This window comes from Muntiacus reevesi, chromosome 2, assembly GCF_963930625.1.
Source record: "Muntiacus reevesi chromosome 2, mMunRee1.1, whole genome shotgun sequence".
NCBI lineage: Eukaryota > Metazoa > Chordata > Mammalia > Artiodactyla > Cervidae > Muntiacus > Muntiacus reevesi.
In genome coordinates this window covers 38,959,185-38,978,022 of record NC_089250.1, presented here as the reverse complement: position 1 = coordinate 38,978,022, position 18,838 = coordinate 38,959,185, and the positions used below count along the sequence as shown (strand labels likewise).

Sequence of the window (18,838 nt, the reverse complement as noted above, 5' to 3'; positions counted from 1 at the left end):
TCTGTTGACGGCCACACATGGGTGCTCTGTGTTCTTGTATCTACCAAGGTGGGAGTGGGCTGCCCTCAGCCAGCTGGGCCGACTGTGATGGGGAATTGAGCGGCATCAGTCTTCACCAGCAGGATGGCAGCTGCATCCTCGTTTGACACGTGCAATGTGGGTGTCCTCAGCCAGTCTCACCCTGAGGGTGAGCAACTCTCAGTATGAACTGAGAGTTGAGAGGAAACCGGGGTGGGGAGGGGAAAGAGAGTGGCAGCCTGTATCGTGCATTTTCCTGAACCCTGGCAGCACAGACCTGGTCCAAGCGGATCATATACTTGTTTCACTGGTTAAGCCTTCTATCATATGCCAAAGAAGCAAAAATCATCTTTGCATTTACCACTGGAATCAACTAATACTAAACAATAGCTGAGAATTCCAGCTTGATTGTAGTGGGCAGAAAATGGACCTCTCTCTGTAGTTAATTTTTATTCATGCTCTTACTGTTAATCTTCATGAAAGAGGCAAGAAACGAATAGTCTTGAATTACTAGTTTGTTTTCACTCTCGTCACTTATTATCATTATAAATGTCTTAACAACTGGCAGATTATTTTTTGGAAAGCAGCGTTTTGCTGGTATGGGCTAGAGGAGGCTGGGGAAAGCATTGTTTTATCAAGAGAGGTAGTTTTCAGTTTATGGTATGATGGGAAATTCATCTGTGATATCATTAGGTTCTATTTGGATCACGGAGCTCAGTTTTCAAAAACAGTTTGGTGCCTTTGAACGGAATTCTTTAGTACGTTATTTTAGTTCTCTAATTGTCATAGAATCTGTTATCTAATGACCTCAAAACGTGTGGCTTCAAACACCCCTTTCACCATATTATTTATTTCCCTTTTTGACTCAGGAATTTGGGTGAGATTTGGTTGGACAATTTTGGGATTTCATGTGGCGTTAGCTGAAGTCAGTGGGTGGTGGTCTTCAGCTGGTGGCTGGTTGGTCAAGAGGGTCCGGAATGACTTCAGAGCCTGCTACTCTGGTGGGTGCAGGGGGCAGGTTGGGCTCTGCCGGCCTCCCTTTCTACATAATCCCTCTTGCAAGGCAGTCGTTTTTCTTTCCTAGCCGCTCAGGACTCCAAGAGCCAATGTTTCCCGAGATGCTAAGTGGGAGCCCTCAGCCTTCTGGGTCCCCTCCACCCTTCCCCTCTGCTGGCTAACTCAGCCCCCCAGCCCGTGGGGATCGAGGGGACACAGCCTTCCCATCTCTGCAGAGGGTGTGTCAGAGAATTTGTGGCTGTTTTTAATTTACTACATAAGGATGTGTAATTATTTTTTGTTTTTTAGCCTGTAGGGGAAATGAAAGTTGTTGATCAAAAACTCACAGGTTATTGATCCATAAGAGACATTAGACTTAATCCAGCCACCATGCTTTACAGATCAAAAATATATGTATGTAAAAAAAAAATATGTCAGTAAAAATGAGGAAATTTTTATTTTCTATGGGTTGACCCATCAAAAAGATGAAATAATTTCTACAGAGTTGCTTGCTGCACAATGTCACAGGGCCTTTGATAAACCACACAAGCTTAATAGCCCAGGCATGAGGAAAAAAATTGCTATCAATATAATTGTCTACTCATTTTCTCTGGAGATTAGTATTTGAATATCCTCTTTGTTTTTAAACTGTCTTTGGTAGTTGCTGAAATAATAATTTTGTACTACTTGTTTCTTGTCACTTCTTATAAAAAATATTCATAGTTGGTAGAATTTTAGTGGTATTTGGGTTACATATTTTTGACACAAAAGAATAATAGTGTAATTTACTAAAATGAAGCAAAATTTCACATATATTGTGTTTGGAGGAGATCTTTAATTCTGGGGGAAATGAGCGCACCATACCCGGAGTTCCCAGAAAACAAGGCGAGTCTTCAGCCTGGCCCGGTGTCTTGGAGGATCACTCAGGAGGGGGGCCCTTTCTTGCAGACCGTCGGGGGAGGCACTGCAGTGCCGGAGCGGGCGCCGGAGCCAGACGCTGGCGGCGTGGCGGAGCAGGACCGAGGCCATGCGGATGGGAGCACCCTGTCCGAGCGCCGGCTTAGCAGTTGCAGCCTGTGCGGCATTGAGGAGGAGCACCGCGCAGTGTACGATATGGTCCAGCGCATCCTGCTGTCCACCCGCGGCTATGTCAACTTTGTGAACGAGGTGTTCCGCCAGGTGAGAGCGTGCGCGCGTGTGTGTGCGCATTTGTGTGTGTGGGGGGCTGGGGGGTGGTGTGCAGGGGTAGGTCACAAAGCTGAAGAGGTTTCTGTCTTTGTTCTGTTACTTATGATACTCCAAGGAATACAATCGACAGGTTGGGCTTAGTTACACAACTCCATAATGATTTCTTTCATCCCACTTTTAAGGTCTCACATGGAGGGTTGGAATTTGAACATTTTGGTCATTTTTAATGTTGTTTTCAAGATTTCCGGGAGAAATATCAATAACCTCAGATATGCAGATGACACCACCCTAATGGCAGAAAGTGAAATGGAACTAAAGAGCTTCTTGATGAAGGTGAAAGAGAAGAGTGGAAAAGCTGGCTTAAAGCTCCACATTCAAAAAACTAAGATCCTGGGATCTGGTCCCATCACTTCATGGCAAATAGATGGGGAAACAATGGAAACAGTGACAGACTATTATTTTGGGCTTCAAAATCACTACAGTTGGTGACTGTAGTTACGAAATTAAAAGATGCTTGCTCCTTGGAAGAAAAGCTATGAAAAACCTAGATCGCATATTAAGAAGCAGAGACATCACTTTGCCAACAAAGGTCTGTATAGTCGAAGCTATGATTTCTCCAGTAGTCATGTACGGATGTGAGAGTTGGATCATAAAGAAGGCTGAGTGATGAAGAATTGATGCTTTCGAATTGTGGTGCTGGAGAAGACTCTTGAGAGTCCCTTGGACTGCAACGAGATCAAACTAGTCAATCCTAAAGGATATCAATCTTGAATATTCATTGGAAGGACTGATCCTGAAGCTCCAATACTCTGGCCACCTGATGTGAAGAGCCAACTCACTGGAAAAGACCCTGATGCTGGGAAAGATTGAACGCAGGAGGAGAAGGGGATGACAGAGGATGAGATGACTGAATGGTATCATTGATTCGATGGACATGAGTTTGAGCAAACTCCGGGAGATAGTGAAGGACAGGGAGGCCTGGGATCCCAAAGAGTTGGACATGACTGAATAACAACAGTGTTGTTTTCATAATTTGATTTTGGAAAATTCCTACACGGGGTGGGACAATTCTATATTTGAACAAAATTATCCCCTCTAATACCCTGTGTTTCCATAGCAAATTTTAAGCCCAGAGGGAGGCAGGGGGATAACTGCTTCTGAACCCCCAGCAGCATGTGAGCATATGAGAATTGTTGCGTGGCTGAAGGCACTCAGGCTGCAAGCTCCTGCAGACAGTTGGACTTTGCCTGCAAAGGCCTCTTGCAGCACCTCTGATAGGAGTATTTATGGCCTAAGAGGAAAAAGGAGACTAGGGAGGGGATTAAGAGGAAAGACGGGAGCAGAGGTCAAGATGTTGAAATAACAGACCTTTGGGGAAAGCTGAATTGATGTGGTCAGTCCCAGAAGGCATAAGATTGAGAGCAGCGGTCAGCACATTTTAATAGAGTTAAGGATCAAATAGTAAGCATCTTCGGTTTTGTTTTCACAGAAGCTCTGCTTTGTAGTGAGCGAGCAACCAGGGACAGCACGGAACAAGCCTGTACAGGAGCAAGCCCGTGTTCCTGTAAAACCTAATTCACAAAAATCAAGCAGCAGACGGGATTTAGGTTGTGTATCATAGTTCCACAGCTGATCATAATCTATAGCAATGTTTGAAACCCTTGGGTGCAAATACTTAATACCAGATATCATTGACAAAGCTTTTAAATATTGCACTAGAGATAAGTGCTAAATTGATGTGGTTTTACCTGTATTGTGTATTTACTTATTTATTATACACATAGCTTCATCCACATCCATTATTGGCATTCCACTCCTGGAAATAGTGTGTTCTAAGTTCTCAATTTAATCCAAATCCCAAATTCAATCTAAATTCACTTTTGAAGTAGCTTGAGTCATTGAGGTTAGCTGCAGACTACTTATGACTAAAGTAATGAATGAGATATCTTTGTGCTATGAAACTTAAAAACATTTACATTTTATAGTTGTTCTTAAATTTAATTTGGAAACTTCTATGTGAAATTTCAAATATGGTTATTATGGTTTGTTAAAATACTGACATAGAGACATTTGGGAAAAGGGGTCTGGGTTTTCACTTTGCATTCTGTTGCCCTCTCTTGGTCAGTGATGAATTTTTTTTTTTTTACACAAGACAAAATGTGACTTCTTTCATAATAATTCCTTTTTCAATTTTAAATTATTGAGAGACTAAGCCTAAACTGTTTTAAACTATTGAAGTTTTTTTTCCATTTATTTTTATTAGTTGGAGGCTAATTACTTTACAATATTGTAGTGGTTTTTGCCATACATTGACATGAATCAGCTATGGATTTACACGAGGTTGGGATGTTTTGAGAGAACAGCATCAAAACATGTATATTATCAAGGGTGAAAGAGATCACCAGCCCAGGTTGGATGCATGAGACAAGTGCTCCGGGCTGGTGCACTGAGAAGACCCAGAAGGATCGGGTGGAGAGGGAGGTGGGAGGGGGGATCGGGATGGGGAATACATGTAAACTATTAAAGTTTAAAAAATACATTCATTCAAGAAGTGCACATTCTCAGTATGGAGTTACTGTGTGTGTGTGTGTGTGTGTGTGTATAAAACAGAGAACAGTGCCAGAGGCAGGTCAGATGTATGGAGTTACTGTGTGTGTGTGTGTGTGTGTGTGTGTGTGTGTGTGTGTGTGTTTAAAACAGAGAACAGTGCCAGAGGCAGGTCAGATGTATGGAGTTACTGTGTGTGTGTGTGTGTGTGTGTGTGTGTGTGTGTGTGTGTGTGTGTGTGTGTGTGTGTGTGTGTGTGTGTGTTTAAAACAGAGAACAGTGCCAGAGGCAGGTCAGATGTATGGAGTTACTGTGTGTGTGTGTGTGTGTGTGTGTGTGTGTTTAAAACAGAGAACAGTGCCAGAGGCAGGTCAGATGTCCAGACACGTGATGTGGAACAGATACCCATGAGGACCACTGCAGGCTGAAAATGTCTTTGTTTTGCTTTTATTTCTGAAGTACATTTTTGTGGATGTCAAATTCTACTTTGGCAGGTGTTTTCTTTCTGCCCACTGAATATTTTGTTCCACTGTCTCTTGGCTTTCGTTGTTTCTTTGAGAAGTTACGTCAAGTCATGCCGTTATTCTTTTGGCGGAAATGTGTCTTTTATCCTCTGGCTCCTTTTAAGATTTTCAGGTTGTCTTTGGTTCTCAGCAGTCTTAGTGTAATATACTTTGAAAGTATCCTGCTTTTGTTTCTTTGTGATTCTTGAATCTGTGAATTGATACATTTTATCAGTTTTGGCAAAATTCTTAGTAATTCTTTCTTCAGATATTGTTTCTGCCACTTTTTACTAATTCTTTCCCTCTGCATCTCCGGGATGGAAAGGATAACCTTTTCCTTGCGTTTCCTGCCTTACATCTCTTATGTTTCCTGCCTTGCATCTCTTACCGTGGAACCACTGTGCTTCTTGTCCCAGTGTGCCTCCTTCTGGATGTTTTCATCTGATTTTTCTTCCAGCTTTCTCTTCAGCCACATCCAGCCTATTGTCAGCCATTTACACTGGATTTTTAATTTTGCTTATTTTATTTTTCAGTTTCACATGGATCCTTTTCTGATGCTTTAGCTCTCCTATATGTTTAAATTATTATTTATTTTTATTATAGCTTGGCTAATGTTTTCTTCTTTTTGCATACTTCTGACTTTTTAATTAATATGCTGTATTTCATATTAACTAGACCCTGTGAATAATTTTGGTGGTACTGTGATCTATAATTTTGTTTTCCTCCAGAAAGAATTTATATTAATACTTGCTTTCTGGGAGAAAGGTAATGTTGTATCCCTTGATATTGAATTTTAGTTACACCGTTGTCTACATTTGGATTCTGATCACATTAAACCAGGATTCTTATATGCAAATGTGTAAGGGGATTCTTTAATGTTGTTAAGTTCACAGAGGGAATTCGTTGGCAATCCAGTGGTCAGGACTGCACACTTCCACTGTAGGGGACATGGGTTCAATCCCTGGTTGAGGAAATCAGATCCCACAAGCTGTGCCATGCAGCCAGAAAGAAAAAGTTTGCAAAAGTGTCTACAGTGCTACAACCAGCCAGTTGGACAACTGACTCTCAAAAAAGGAAGGGAGGGAGAGACGAAGGAAGGAAGGAAGGAAGGAAGTAAAAGGGAGAAAAAGAAAGGAAAGAGAAAGCCCCCCCCCCAAAAAAAAAAACACAAAGAAAAGAAAAGCCCTGGTTAAAGTTAAATTTGCCAACTTCTATGGTGTCCCTGCTCCCACTGTGGCCAATTCAAGTCACCAACATGATGTCATTGAACGTGAACTAATGAAGATGCATGACAACTGGCTATACTTTTGTGTGTATTATTGTGTCATCTGTTGCTGATTCATTAGTATGCATTTTGGTTATTTTATCAATAATTGTTCAGAATATAGACGTTATTTTAACATTGCACTTTGTTTTCTGGCCCAGTTATACAGTTGTCTGTTTCCCCCCGCCAGTTTGCTGTGCACAAAAACATGTGGCCTTGTGTAGTCTGTTTTAAAAAGAAGTCTGAAATTGGTGATAGTCCATGGAAATGTCTGTTGGACTCTTTGGTGACCCGAACTTGTGTTAAAGGGAGTTTCTATTATCATTTTAGGCATTTTTGTTGCCTTCGTGCGACATAGCTGTAACCAGAAAAGTAGTTCAAGTGTACAGAAAGTGGATTCTGCAGGACAAACCTGTGTTCATGGAGGAACCAGACATAAAAGAAGCTGCCCAAGAAGATGCTGAAAAATTAGGATTTTCAGAGACTGATAACAAGCAGGTAATCTTTCATCACTTGTTGTCTTAGTTGGCAGCATCTTATTTTAGCAAAATCTTCCTGCCCAGTCAGGGACCGTAGTCAGTATGACACAGGCAGACTGTTCCTTTGTTGTCAACTCTGATGCTGTCAGGGAGGCTGCCTCCGTGCTGTCTCCAGGACCCTCCGCTACCTCCTAACCTCAGGCTCGGCCACGTGTGCACGACAGCTTCTTTCTTCGTTATCACAGAAGAATCTTTGAAGAAGCCAGTATACTTTGCATGTCCCTATTGAAGACTAAAAGTGTCACTGCCTTACTGTTGATATGCTTAAATAAATAGTATTCACTAAACTGGGCTTCCCAAATGGTGCTAGTGATAAAGAACCTACCTGCCACTGGAGGAAGTGTAAGAGAGGCGGGTTCAATCCCTGGGTTGGGGAGATCCCCTGGAGGAGGACATGGCAACCCCCTCCAGTATTCTTGCCTGGTGAATCCCATGGACAGAGGAGCCTGGAGGGTTACAGTCTATGGGGTCGCAAAGAATCAGACACGACTGAAGTGACTAAACACGCATGCACGCATTTGTTAAACTAAATTTAGAATGTTTTGGAGACTTTCCTTGTTCGACAGTCCATACCAGCAGCAGTCCAATGTAACACACTTGAAAGGACGAACCCAATGCGCAGTCTCCACTGGGAGCCTTGTTGCAGGGCTTGGTGGTGTCCTTGGACGGGGGTGCTGGCAAGGTGGACCTTTCACTCCACATTAGATAAAGATACAGATGGGATAAATCCAGAACGACAGAGTGGGCCTCTGCTTGATGCACAGAAGAAACTTAGGTTATACAGAGATTGCTGGCATGCTATTTTGACATCTAGTTTGAGAACTACTTCTGAAAGTGAATGTTGCCATGGCAATTAACACCAAACATTAAAAAAATACTTATAACCAAAGGTATATCACTTTTCAATATCTATATTAATTCCACAATTTGATTTTTTTCAATATTGGTGAAATGATTTTCACAACTAGTCATGAGGTCAAAGCAAATCACCAGTCATGTTCATTCAGTCCCTGGACAAGCAGTATCTATTTCTTTAGCACATACTGAGCACTCAGTACTATTTTAGGTGATGGAAGTACAATGGTGAACGCAGTGGAAAAGAGGCATGCGTGTAAAACCTGTAATCTCATGAATTCTCATGAGCGTAAGGAATTAAATACGTGACCTGTCCTTTTCCCACTCTGCTGACTGACTCTTGTCCTCCAAAGACCTCTTCTGAAGGTTCTGGCCACAAGCGGTCTTCCAGTTGGGGACGGTCCTACTCCTTCACCAGTGCCATGAGCAGAGGCTGTGTGACGGAAGAGGAGAATAAGAACGTGAAGGCCGGGGCCCAGGCAACGCTGCAGGTACATGCCGCTCGCAGATGGGAGGGGCCCCAGCACAGTCAGTTTGAAGGTTTTGTTTATTGGGGGTAATGTCGTTATAAAGCTTGGTGATCGTCCTAGCTATGCATGAGTAAACAGCCCTTAAATTCTCATCCTTAATTTTCTTCCTGATTACCCACCTTCAATTGTAAAGTTTTTTTTTTTTTTTTAATTTTAGTCAAAGGAGACATCTGAACTGATTACAGTTTTCTGAAAGGGGTTGTTATACAGTGAATGCAAAATGACTGAGATTTAAACTCAGTGACTGAGATTTTAAAAAATGACTGAGATGAAAAAGTAGAGAGTTACCTTAGAGAAGGGAATGGCAACCCACTCCGGTATCCTTGCCTGGAGAATCCCATGGACAGAGGAGCCTGGCGGGCTACAGTCCACGGGGTCGCAAGGAGTTGGACACAACTGAGCAGTTACCTGGATTCTAATTTGTAAGACAAGCTTGGTGATTATGTAATAAATTATATGCATCTTAAAAATTGCCTGTGTTTATGAAGAATGTGGATTAATGCCGTGATTTTTAGACATTTATATGAATAAATATATGAACTAGCACCAATACCCTTTGGGAACATTGGCAAGAGCAACTTTGCCTATCACTGAGTCTCCCCAGACTTGGAGACTTCATCTCAAAAATAGGGATTGGGGCATTATCTCTCGGGTCCCATCCAGTTTGAAGGTTGTCAGAAGTATAAGTGAAAACACAGGGTCACTCTCTTTTCCCTACTCCCTGGCCCCCCACCCTCCTCCCCATATCCACATTCAGCTGTCCAGTTAAGCCTCCCACACAAAGGCCAGGTGTAGGGTCTGGGGAAGGTAGGCATGGATGTGGCATGGATGGTACCCAGTTTGCAGTGATGCTGTGTTTGTCATCTGTCTCTTGAGAGGATTCCTTGTCATGGGATCCTTTTGGTTTTCAAGTTAATTAGCAGTTTCATATACTGTAATTACGGGTCTTCCCTGGTAGCTCAGCTGATAAAGAATCTGCCGGCAGTGCTGTAGGCCCTGGTTCAGTTCCTGGGTCGGGAAGATCCCCCACAGAAGGGATAAGCTACCCACACCAGTATTCTTGGGCTTCCCTGGTGGCTCAGATGGTAAAGCATCCGTCTGCAGTGCAGGAGACTTGGGTTCGATCCCTGGGGTGGGAAGATCCCCCGGAGGAGGGCATGGCAACCCACTCTGGTATTCTTCCCTGGAGAATCCTGTGGACAGAGGAGCCTGGCAGCCTACAGTCCATGGGGTCACAAAGAGTTGGACACGACTGAGTGACTAAGCACAGCAATACAGCACTTACTATAACTGATGGATTTTCTCATTTTTCACTGAAATTTGGCAAACAATCTGAAATTAGCTTTTTAAAAATCAAGATGATTTTGCTTGAATAGCTTCAGAGAACGTTGGCTCAGCCCACCAATATCATCTGTGCACCCACTGGAGGAAGCTCACAGGAGTCCCTGTCCTGCCCCTTCCTTCCAGCTCACTGCCCAGTTGCCATGGTTAGCCATCCCACAGTCAGCCCATGGGGTTGCAAGTGCCTATTTTTTCCCTGAGTTCAGGTGAGTTATTTCTTTTCTAGAAGGAGTTACATCTATTTATATGAACCAGGAAAAATATTTCGACTTGAAAATTTTTTCAGTTGGGATTTAAACAGCTGTTTTTATTCTCACTTCATTAAGTACCTTGGTCCTTGACTTGGTTAATTAGGAAAAAGCAGCCAAATGGAAGTTTGATAAGAAGAGACTGTTTTATAGTTGCTTCTGACAAGTAACGATTTGGATATAAGTTTTGTTGATTTTTTTTTCCCCTAACTGATACTAAAATGGTAATAAATACTCAAAGAGCTGTCATTTTTTAAAAAGACTTTTTTTTTTAATGTGGACCATTTTTTAAAAAGTCTCTATTGAATTTGTTATAATATTGCCTCTCTTTCTTTAATGTTTCAGTTTTTTTACCTCAAGGCATGTGGGATCTTAGCTCCCCAACCAGGGATTGATCCCACACCCCCTGCATTAAAAAGTGAAGTCTTAACTAGTGGACTGCCATGGAAGTCCCTAGCTTGCATTTTTGATGTTTTTTTAAAAAGTGAAATTAAAGAAGTATCATATATGAAGACTTCTCGCTTTGGAATTTGCAAAGGTTTAAAATTCAATCAAGAAGCCAAGTACATGAATTATAAAAGATCTGTATTGCAATATCCAATCTATGGCACACTTTAAAAAAAAAACATTGTCACTCAAACTGCTATAGTTTGTTAAGTCTAAAGGTTCTTTGCTTTCTTTTTTCTTATGTGAAGTCTAGTAAATTCTTCACAATTGGCTGTTAACATCTGTTATCAACTGTTACAGTGCTTATATTGTGATTCTTCCTAGAAGATTGAGTCATGATACATTTTTAATCTCACATAAAATAATCACAGAGGCTGTCAGCATTTTAGTTTGCCCTCTTGACTTTTGAGTGTGTTCATTTCCTCTGGTTAGTTTGTGCATCTGTTTTGAGATGTTGTATTAAATGGATTTCATCCACAAGTGAGCCAGCTCTGCTTGTCCCCAGATCCTTGGTGTTTGTGCTGTTGAACAGAAAGGAGAACCAACAGGGACTGTAGCTCTAGAAGGTGGAGAGGATCTATCCTTGTCACTGAGTTAATAGCTCAGAACGTCCTGACTCAAGGGGTCAGAGCGTCATCCATGGAAATGATAGCACATTATTCTGTTGCAGCAGAGCAGTGGCTCCCTACGGGGCAGCCTGGACCCCTGCTTCTATACTGATGGTTCAGTTCAGGTCAGTTCAGTCGCTCAGTCATCTCTGACTCTTTGCGACCCCATGGACCACAGCACGCCAGACCTCCCTGTCCATCACCGACTCCCAGAGTTTACCCAAACTCATGTCCATTGAGTCAGTGATGGCATCCAACCATCTCACCCTCTGTCATCCCCTTCTCCCGTCTTCAGTCTTTCCCAGCATCAGGGTCTTTTCACATGAGTCAGCTCTTCGCATCACTGATGGTACAGGACAGGAAACTTGTATCCTAAAGGCATGAGGCAGAGCACAGGGCACTTGGCGAATTGCCTACATTTTTTTTTTTTTTTTTGATGTCTCAGTTTTTATCCTAAGATTCCCTTGGGGTTTGTATTCTGTGGCATTACGTGTTTCTCATATTGGAAATCCATGTTCCTGGAAGATGCAGTGTTGGTCATGTGCTTTTGCCCACTTGCTGGCTGCCCCTTGGGTGGCACGAGCTGCCTCCTGTCAGCAAGGCCTTCAAGTCAGCAAAGGTGGAGACTCGGCGAGAATCAGCTCGTTCTTTCCAGCCACTGTCTGAGCACTGTGCCCCTGCCTTCCCTGCCCACCCAACCCCTATCCACCCGTACCCCACCAGGAATCTTTACCCACAGATGATGTTCCTGTCTCAGAGGATGTCAAAAAGAAATCTCCAGAAGCCTTTCTGACTCAAATGTTTCCAAAGTTGCAATATTAATGTGTGTGTGCGCTCAGTTGTGTCCGACTCTTTGTGACCCCATGGACTGTAGCCCACCACGCTCCTCTGTCCATGGGATTTCCCGGGCAAGACTACTGGAGTGGGTAGCCATTCCCCTCTCCAGGAGAAATTCCTGACCAAAGGATCAAACCTGCATCTTCTGCATTGGCAGGTGGATTCTCTACTGCTGAGCAACCTGGGAAGGCCCTAAGTGATAGCAGTTATTTTTCTAGACAAGATCTTCCAGATGTCAGTATTAAATCCATTCTAAGGGGTGAACTGTGTGTTCTAAGGGGTGAACTGAGGCTTTCCGGGTGGCACAGTGGTAAAGAATCCATCCACCTGCCAATGCAGAGATACAAGAGACATGAGTTTGATCCTTGGGTCGGAAAGATCCCCTAGAGAAAGAAATGGCAACCCACGCCAATATTCTTGCCTGGGAAATCCCATGGACAGAGGAGCCTGGGGGATTACAGTCCATGGAGTTGCAAGAATCAGACACTACTGAGCACACACACACCAAAATCTGTTTCCTTGTATTTTCTCACATAACACTTGTTGGTTTTAAGGTATTTCTGACAAATGCTGCAAACGTCTTTTTGCTGGAGCCATGTGTGGAGGTTCCCATGCTCTTGAAGGAGCAAGTTGATGCCTGCAAAGCTGTTCTGATTATTTTTAGGCGCATGATAATGGAGTTGACAATGAATAAAAAGACCTGGTGAGTGTATTTTCAATTAATTAATATCGTAAAACAGATGTTTCTGTTTTCAATGCAATAATTAAAAATGTGAAAGCCTCCACTTATTAAATAGCTTTACAAAGAGAACCATGAGATAGTGATCAGTCTTTTGTAACATTTTGGTGAATTATGAAGGTAAGTATCCAGTACTTTGATAGTTCATTTGTTTTCATTATTGGTTTAAAAAAAAAAAAAAATCTCAAATTAAGAGTAAGCTGTCCTATGATGAAATAGCAGATTCTTAACTGTCATCAAGCAAGTTTCGTGCAAAAGCAGTAACTGGTTGATAATATCATAATCCATAATCCCAGGAGGGTTGGCTAATTGCTCCAAAACACTTTTAAGCTGATTTTATTGCTGTAAAGTTGAAGTTTTAAATTCATTTTGGAGAAATGATGGATTTAAGTGATACATTATCAGAGTGCATTCAAATGCAGTGGCATTGTGAAATAAGCTCATGTGAAGTGTTTTCTTCCTGCTTGCTGGTTTTTTGTTTGGTGTCTTTGTGTTGATGATACCCCAGAGGCAAGCAGTGCATGAGAGTTTCCTTGAGGGGTGTCTGTGCATCCCCCCAGCCTATGGGGTGCTCCCGGGGTTCTCAGCTCAGACAATAGCCCTGGAGCCCATCACCCCTTCCTCTTCCCTCCTGTGTGAGGAGGGTAGCCTCGTAGTAATACTTCTGCTTCTTCAGTCCAGTCCTTGCAAGTCTCTCCCGCCCAGGCAATGCCCCCCTGCCGCCTGCCTGGCTGCATTCAGCATCCTCCCCACAGTCAGACCCCTAGGGGGCACCTGCTCCCCCAGAAGTGCTCGGGGTCCCCATTACCGGCCTGTGGTCTGGATGATGGAGCCAGTGCTCAGGGAGCCATAGGAGGGTCTGTCTAGGGAAACCACAGGGATGCGGCAGGACTGAGCCTGCAGGACCTCCAGGGTATCGAGTCCAGCCCTTCTCTTTCTCAGGGGAGGAAGCCAACTGGGCAGAACATTCACAAATTCAGGAAATCCCAGCGTCAAAAAAGGGTCATTTGAAGCTGTACCTTCTGGGGTCATCTTTCCTAGACTTTTAAACTTTTAAACCGAGAAGCCATCGTTAAAACATTAGAGGGGTGAGCAAGGCGATTTTAATGAGAGTTCGCAGCTGTGTCAGTGATGAAATTATGAGTGATGCTGATAGCTTTCAGCTCAAATGCCTGCCCATTTGACCAACTGTATCAAGTGTTTTTGATGCTTTTCTTTCCTTTGAAAACTCTTATGAGTTCTGTGTACCAGTGTATCAGTAATATTTTGGTATTTTTGACCATCTTTTTGAAGGTGTAGGAAATAAAGTGAAACAACTCTGTTTCTTTTTTTTTTTTAACTGTTTCTTTAATAATTCAACGATTTCCAGATAAAGGTATTTTAAAAAGTCAAAACATTGGTATAGATGAAAATAACTCACCAAGAAAAAGTCCGCAGAGTATAGCCTGGGATGTGATCGGTTCTCCCAGCAGCAGACCCTCCTGTGTGTTGAAGCACCAGATAAGCCCTGAATTCCCTCCCACCGTTCTTTCATCCAGTAAATAACTTGGGTGCTTTCTCCTCTGAGGATGGAGGGTGAACTCAACAGACCAGGTCCCTGCCCCTTGAGAGGCCTTGGTCCTCATGGGCCTGAGAGATGTAAGGAACCCAAGGGCCAGGTCAGGCGGGTCCAGCAGTGGAGCTGGGGTGGGCAGCGTGGAGGCTGGGGAGGCCTCTCTGAGTGGCGCTGGGAAGGAAGAACATCCCCACGGGGAGGAATTGCAGGTCGCAGGCTTGGTGGATCCCGGGCAGGATGAGACAGCAGCCAGTGTGGTGAGGCTGATGCTGGGCAGTGGGTGGGTGGGAGGGGGCAGCCAGTGCCCAGGGCCCTCGAGCTGCAAGGAGGCCCCTGCCACCTCCGCCTGTGTGCGAGAATGTGACGCCACCCGATGTACGTGTCTGCCATGGGAAGGACAGATAGTGCGTGGAACCCAGCCTCTGTGGCCCAGACCAGGCTGTAGCCTGGGAGGTGCTGGGAAGTAACTCCGAAAGAGGTGACAGCTTGTGTGGGGCCGAGCAGGTGTGTGAAGAGATGAGGACAAAGTAGGAAACGAAGACAGGAAGAGCTGCCCACCTGCACCCCCCACCCCAGCCCACCTCTGCCAGTGTTTCACAAAACACAGAGGAGCAAGTGGAAGTCAGAGCTGTGAGCAAAGAATTTGCCAAGCCAGAGGTCATTTTGCACCCGCATTCTCTTCCAGAAGACTCTGTGTGGGGATGTTGTGGTTCCTGAGTTTTCTCAGGTTCAGAGGTTAAACCTGTCCCTGTGTCCGTGTCAGTCTAAGCCTCCGTCAGGACTGTGTTTTTGATAACAGTGACTGGGACTGGGGTTTTATTGGAAAGTTACTATCTTTCTTATTCTCAATTTGCTGGATGGTGTGGAAGGGGCTCTTTTTCTTTCTCTTGAGCATCACAGAAGCCACACAGGCAGAGCTGACCCTGGGTGCAGCGCTCCAGCTGTGACAGGGCCCTGGGGACCCTGGACAGGGCGGGCCACAGGCTGGCCCCAGCCCTGCAGCATTTCTTCCCTCGTCCTCATCAAAGTCGCCGGCTGCTCCAGGCATGTGTGCATAGGCCCCCTGACCCCAGAGCTCTTCTCCTGAGCCTGCAAGGTCCCTGGACTGGGGCCAAGTGGACAGGCTCAGTAGAGCAGAAGGGACATGGGTGCCTACTGAGACTGGGATGGGAGTCAGACAGGGTCACCCACAGGAGGGCAGGAGACTCTAGAGTAGCTGAGTGGGATCCAGCACGGTGTTCAGAGAAAACACTGTTTTGACATGCAGAAACGTGAGAGCAGTCTAAAGGAACCGAGATTTGAGATCTCATTATCTGACCTGGACCGATTCTTGGTTTTATCACTGATGAGGAGCAATTTCCAAGGATAAACAAATGATTCATGCACAAGACCTTGAACAAGTAGTTAAAGGGACCTGGTGATTTCTCTCCCTTATGCAGACGATAACCTGCTCTCTGTTTCCACGGCACTTGGGGAAACACATGAAGGATGTAACAGCTATAAGAGAAAAACGCCCTCTGGCTGTGTGAGAGAATTTGTCACCCTATCACAGAGCTGGACCATAAAGAAAGCTGAGCGCCAAAGAATTGATGCTTTTGAACTGTGGTGCTGGAGAAGACTCTTGAGAGTCCCTTGGACTGCAAGGAGATCAAACCAGTCAATCCTAAAGGATATCAGTCCTGAATATTCATTGGAAGGACTGATGCTGAAGCTGAAGCTCCAATACTTTGGCCACCCGCTGTGAAGAATTGAATTGTTGGAAAAGGCCCTGATGCTGGGAAAGATTGAGGGCAGGAGGAGAAGGGGATGACAGAGGATGAGATGGTTGGATGGCATCACGGACTCGACGGACATGAGTTTGAGCAAGCTCCGGGAGTTGGTGAAGGACTGGGAAGCCTGGCGTGCTGCAGTCCATGGGGTCGTGAAGATACAAGTGAGTGACTGAACAGCAACAGAGGGCCAGGATAAATGACTGCATGATATGGAAAGGAAATACATGGGCTTTCTTCCCCGAAGACTGCTGCCTATGCAGAGTTTTATCTTGGGAAGCCTGGCATGCTCCAGTCCATGGGATCAGGAAGACACGACTTCCTGTCCCTAGTGTTTTGTACTCTTTAAAGACCTTTCGCATAAAACCCCCTTCTCCCTGGAGTGCTGTGATGGAGGTGTGGTGACCACAGTCTTCAGCGGTAGAGGTGGGCAGTGCTGTGCAGAGTCGGAGTCTTCCAGGCAGAAAGCTCCACGGCCTGAGCACCCAGGGGTGACCTTTCCCAACCCTCCTTCCTACCTGTGGGAGTGCTGTGGGGCTTGGCCACCTGACACTGCCAGCTGCAGCGCTCCCCGGAAAGTCCACATTATTTTCCGTCACAATGAAAGATAGGCAAACCTCTCAGGTTAGGTAAGATCATGGATGTGAAAATGTAAGAGTGCTGCGTAAGTTCACCTAAGCACAGCTGTCCGCTGAGTGCCTTCGAGGGCCGACATAGCTGGAAGAACAGCCTCACCCCCATTTTTACAAGGGGAGGGAGTCAGGCTGGGGTGAGACCCTTGTGGTCCTATCTGTTGATTTGGGCATACTTGTTGAACCATGGTGACTTAAAGTAGTTTATTTTGATAAGTATGGTGTTCATTCTGTAACTGGCATTCAGATACTTTTGAATTCACTTCAGTTCAGTTCAGTCACTCAATCATGTACAACTCTTTGTGACCCCATGGACTGCAGCACGCCAGGCTTCCCTGTCCATCACCAACTCCTGGAGCCTACTCAGACTCATGTCCATCATGTCGGTGATGCCATCCAGCCATCATCATCCTCTGTCGTCCCCTTCTCCTTCTGCCTTTAACCTTTCCCAGCATCAGGGTCTTTTCCAATGAGTCGGTTGTTTGCATCAAGTGGTCAAAGTATTGGAGTTTCAGCTTCAGCATCAGTCCTTCCAATGAATATTCAGGACTGATATCCTTTAGGATGGATTGGTTGAATTTCCTTGCAGTTCAAGGGACTCTCAAGAGTCTTCTCCAACACCACAGTTCAAAAGCATCGATTCTTCAGCACTCAGCTTTCTTTATACTTTTAAATAACATGTAATTATCCATTTTGCTGAATTCTTACGAGAATTTCTTGTACCTATACGTGTAAGTGCTTTGGAGGTGTGATTAATAACATGAGCTTTTATTTTGGGTGGCCCAGGGAACAGATGTTGCAAATACTGCTCAGGATAACAGAAGCTGTCCTGCAGAAGCCAAAGGATAAACAAATCAAGGACTTGTTTGCCCAGAGTTTGGCAGGGTTACTGTTTAGGGTAAGTCTTTTTTTTTTTTTTTTAATTAAAACACTGCAAATGTAAGAAATGAATTGGATTTTTTCAGCAAATCAGTTTTAATTATTGAGAATTTCGAGAGTAAAATTGCACTGCCTTTAAAATGTTTCTAGAAATTTAACTAGAAAATTTCCTTCTTGAATGTTCTTGAGGGTTGTAATCAGTCATTATGATTAGTGCTGGGCCTTTAGGCCTTCCCACCTTTCTGCCATCTGCTTCCTCCTTTGATTTACTTAAGGCTGCTAGAAGTTAGGAAGACAACAAGTGCTGATGGTCTTGGTCTTGGGCCAGGTAGATTTGAAGAGGTGCAGGATGGACAGAGCACGGGTGTGTGGGTAGGATGGAGACATTCAGATAGGATTGCAGGTGTGAGGGCTGTCAGCGTGCTTAGCGATTGTGTTTAAAGCCACAGGACTGAGTGGGATCACCTGGGGAGAGGGGATGTGTCAGAGAGAAAGAAGGCCATCTCCCTGATGGTGGAGGTGAAGGGTAGTGCCCACAGGACGTGCACCAGGGAGCAGATAGAAAGGTCTGGAAGCCAGCAGAGACATCTGGGCTAAACAGTGAGCAGATGTCCCTGGAGCCATGAGAATGGGGACCAAGACCCAGGTGGAAGGTGGGCTGGCAGAGGGTGGAGTGAGTGTGGAAGATGGATGAGTGCGGACAGTTCTTTCAAGAAATTTGCTTCGAAAGGGAAAGAAAGGGCTGTAGCTTGAGGGGGCATCAGGTTCACAGGATTCAAGGGAACGTTGTGAGGTTTTTGTGTGTGTGTGTGGTTTTTTTTTTTTTTTTTTTTTTTTTGCAATAAGGAAGAATTGGATCATGTTTCCATGCTGATGGGTGGGAGCTGGGGAAGTTGGATGGGCAGGGGGTCCAGGTGACGTGGGGGTTAACAGAAGTGCAGAGGTTGAGGAGGAGGCTGGGAGCAGGGAGGGGGGCATGCTCGGGAGAGCAGGTCCCCCTTGGTGCCCGTCCAGCACCCAGGGGAGGAGCTGAGCAGACTGGGGCCTGGAGGGCAGAGGGTCTGCCTGAGTCATCTGCTGCAGGTCAGATAGGAGTGGGTCAGGTGGAGGTTTACCTATGGGAGAGGCCCCTGCAGAGATGGGGGCAGGAATGTCTCAGAAGACAGAACAGGCTCACCAGGTCCTGCCAGGACCAGCCTCAGATACTAGCATCGTTTCGAATCAGTATCTGTTCAAAATGATAACTGATTTCACAGTAGCTCAAGTCTTGATTGCCATTGATCAGATGCATTTTCAGAAATTAAACTCAATACCCTAAAGCACATTTTACTTTAAAATTCATC

General features: G+C 44.7%; 1 protein-coding gene across 2 annotated transcripts in view; it reads left to right on the top strand.

Annotated features, from left to right (window-relative positions):
* The window catches only part of RALGAPA2 (Ral GTPase activating protein catalytic subunit alpha 2), a 270,511-nt gene that overhangs the window by 69,753 nt on the left and 181,920 nt on the right, over positions 1-18,838 (top strand). For both annotated transcript variants that reach the window (XM_065921331.1, XM_065921330.1), the window contains exons 10-14: positions 1,963-2,193; positions 6,847-7,014; positions 8,264-8,401; positions 12,476-12,624; positions 17,403-17,514. In XM_065921331.1, the coding sequence (XP_065777403.1) occupies positions 1,963-2,193; positions 6,847-7,014; positions 8,264-8,401; positions 12,476-12,624; positions 17,403-17,514 (798 nt within the window). The remainder of the gene's footprint in view (positions 1-1,962; positions 2,194-6,846; positions 7,015-8,263; positions 8,402-12,475; positions 12,625-17,402; positions 17,515-18,838) is intronic.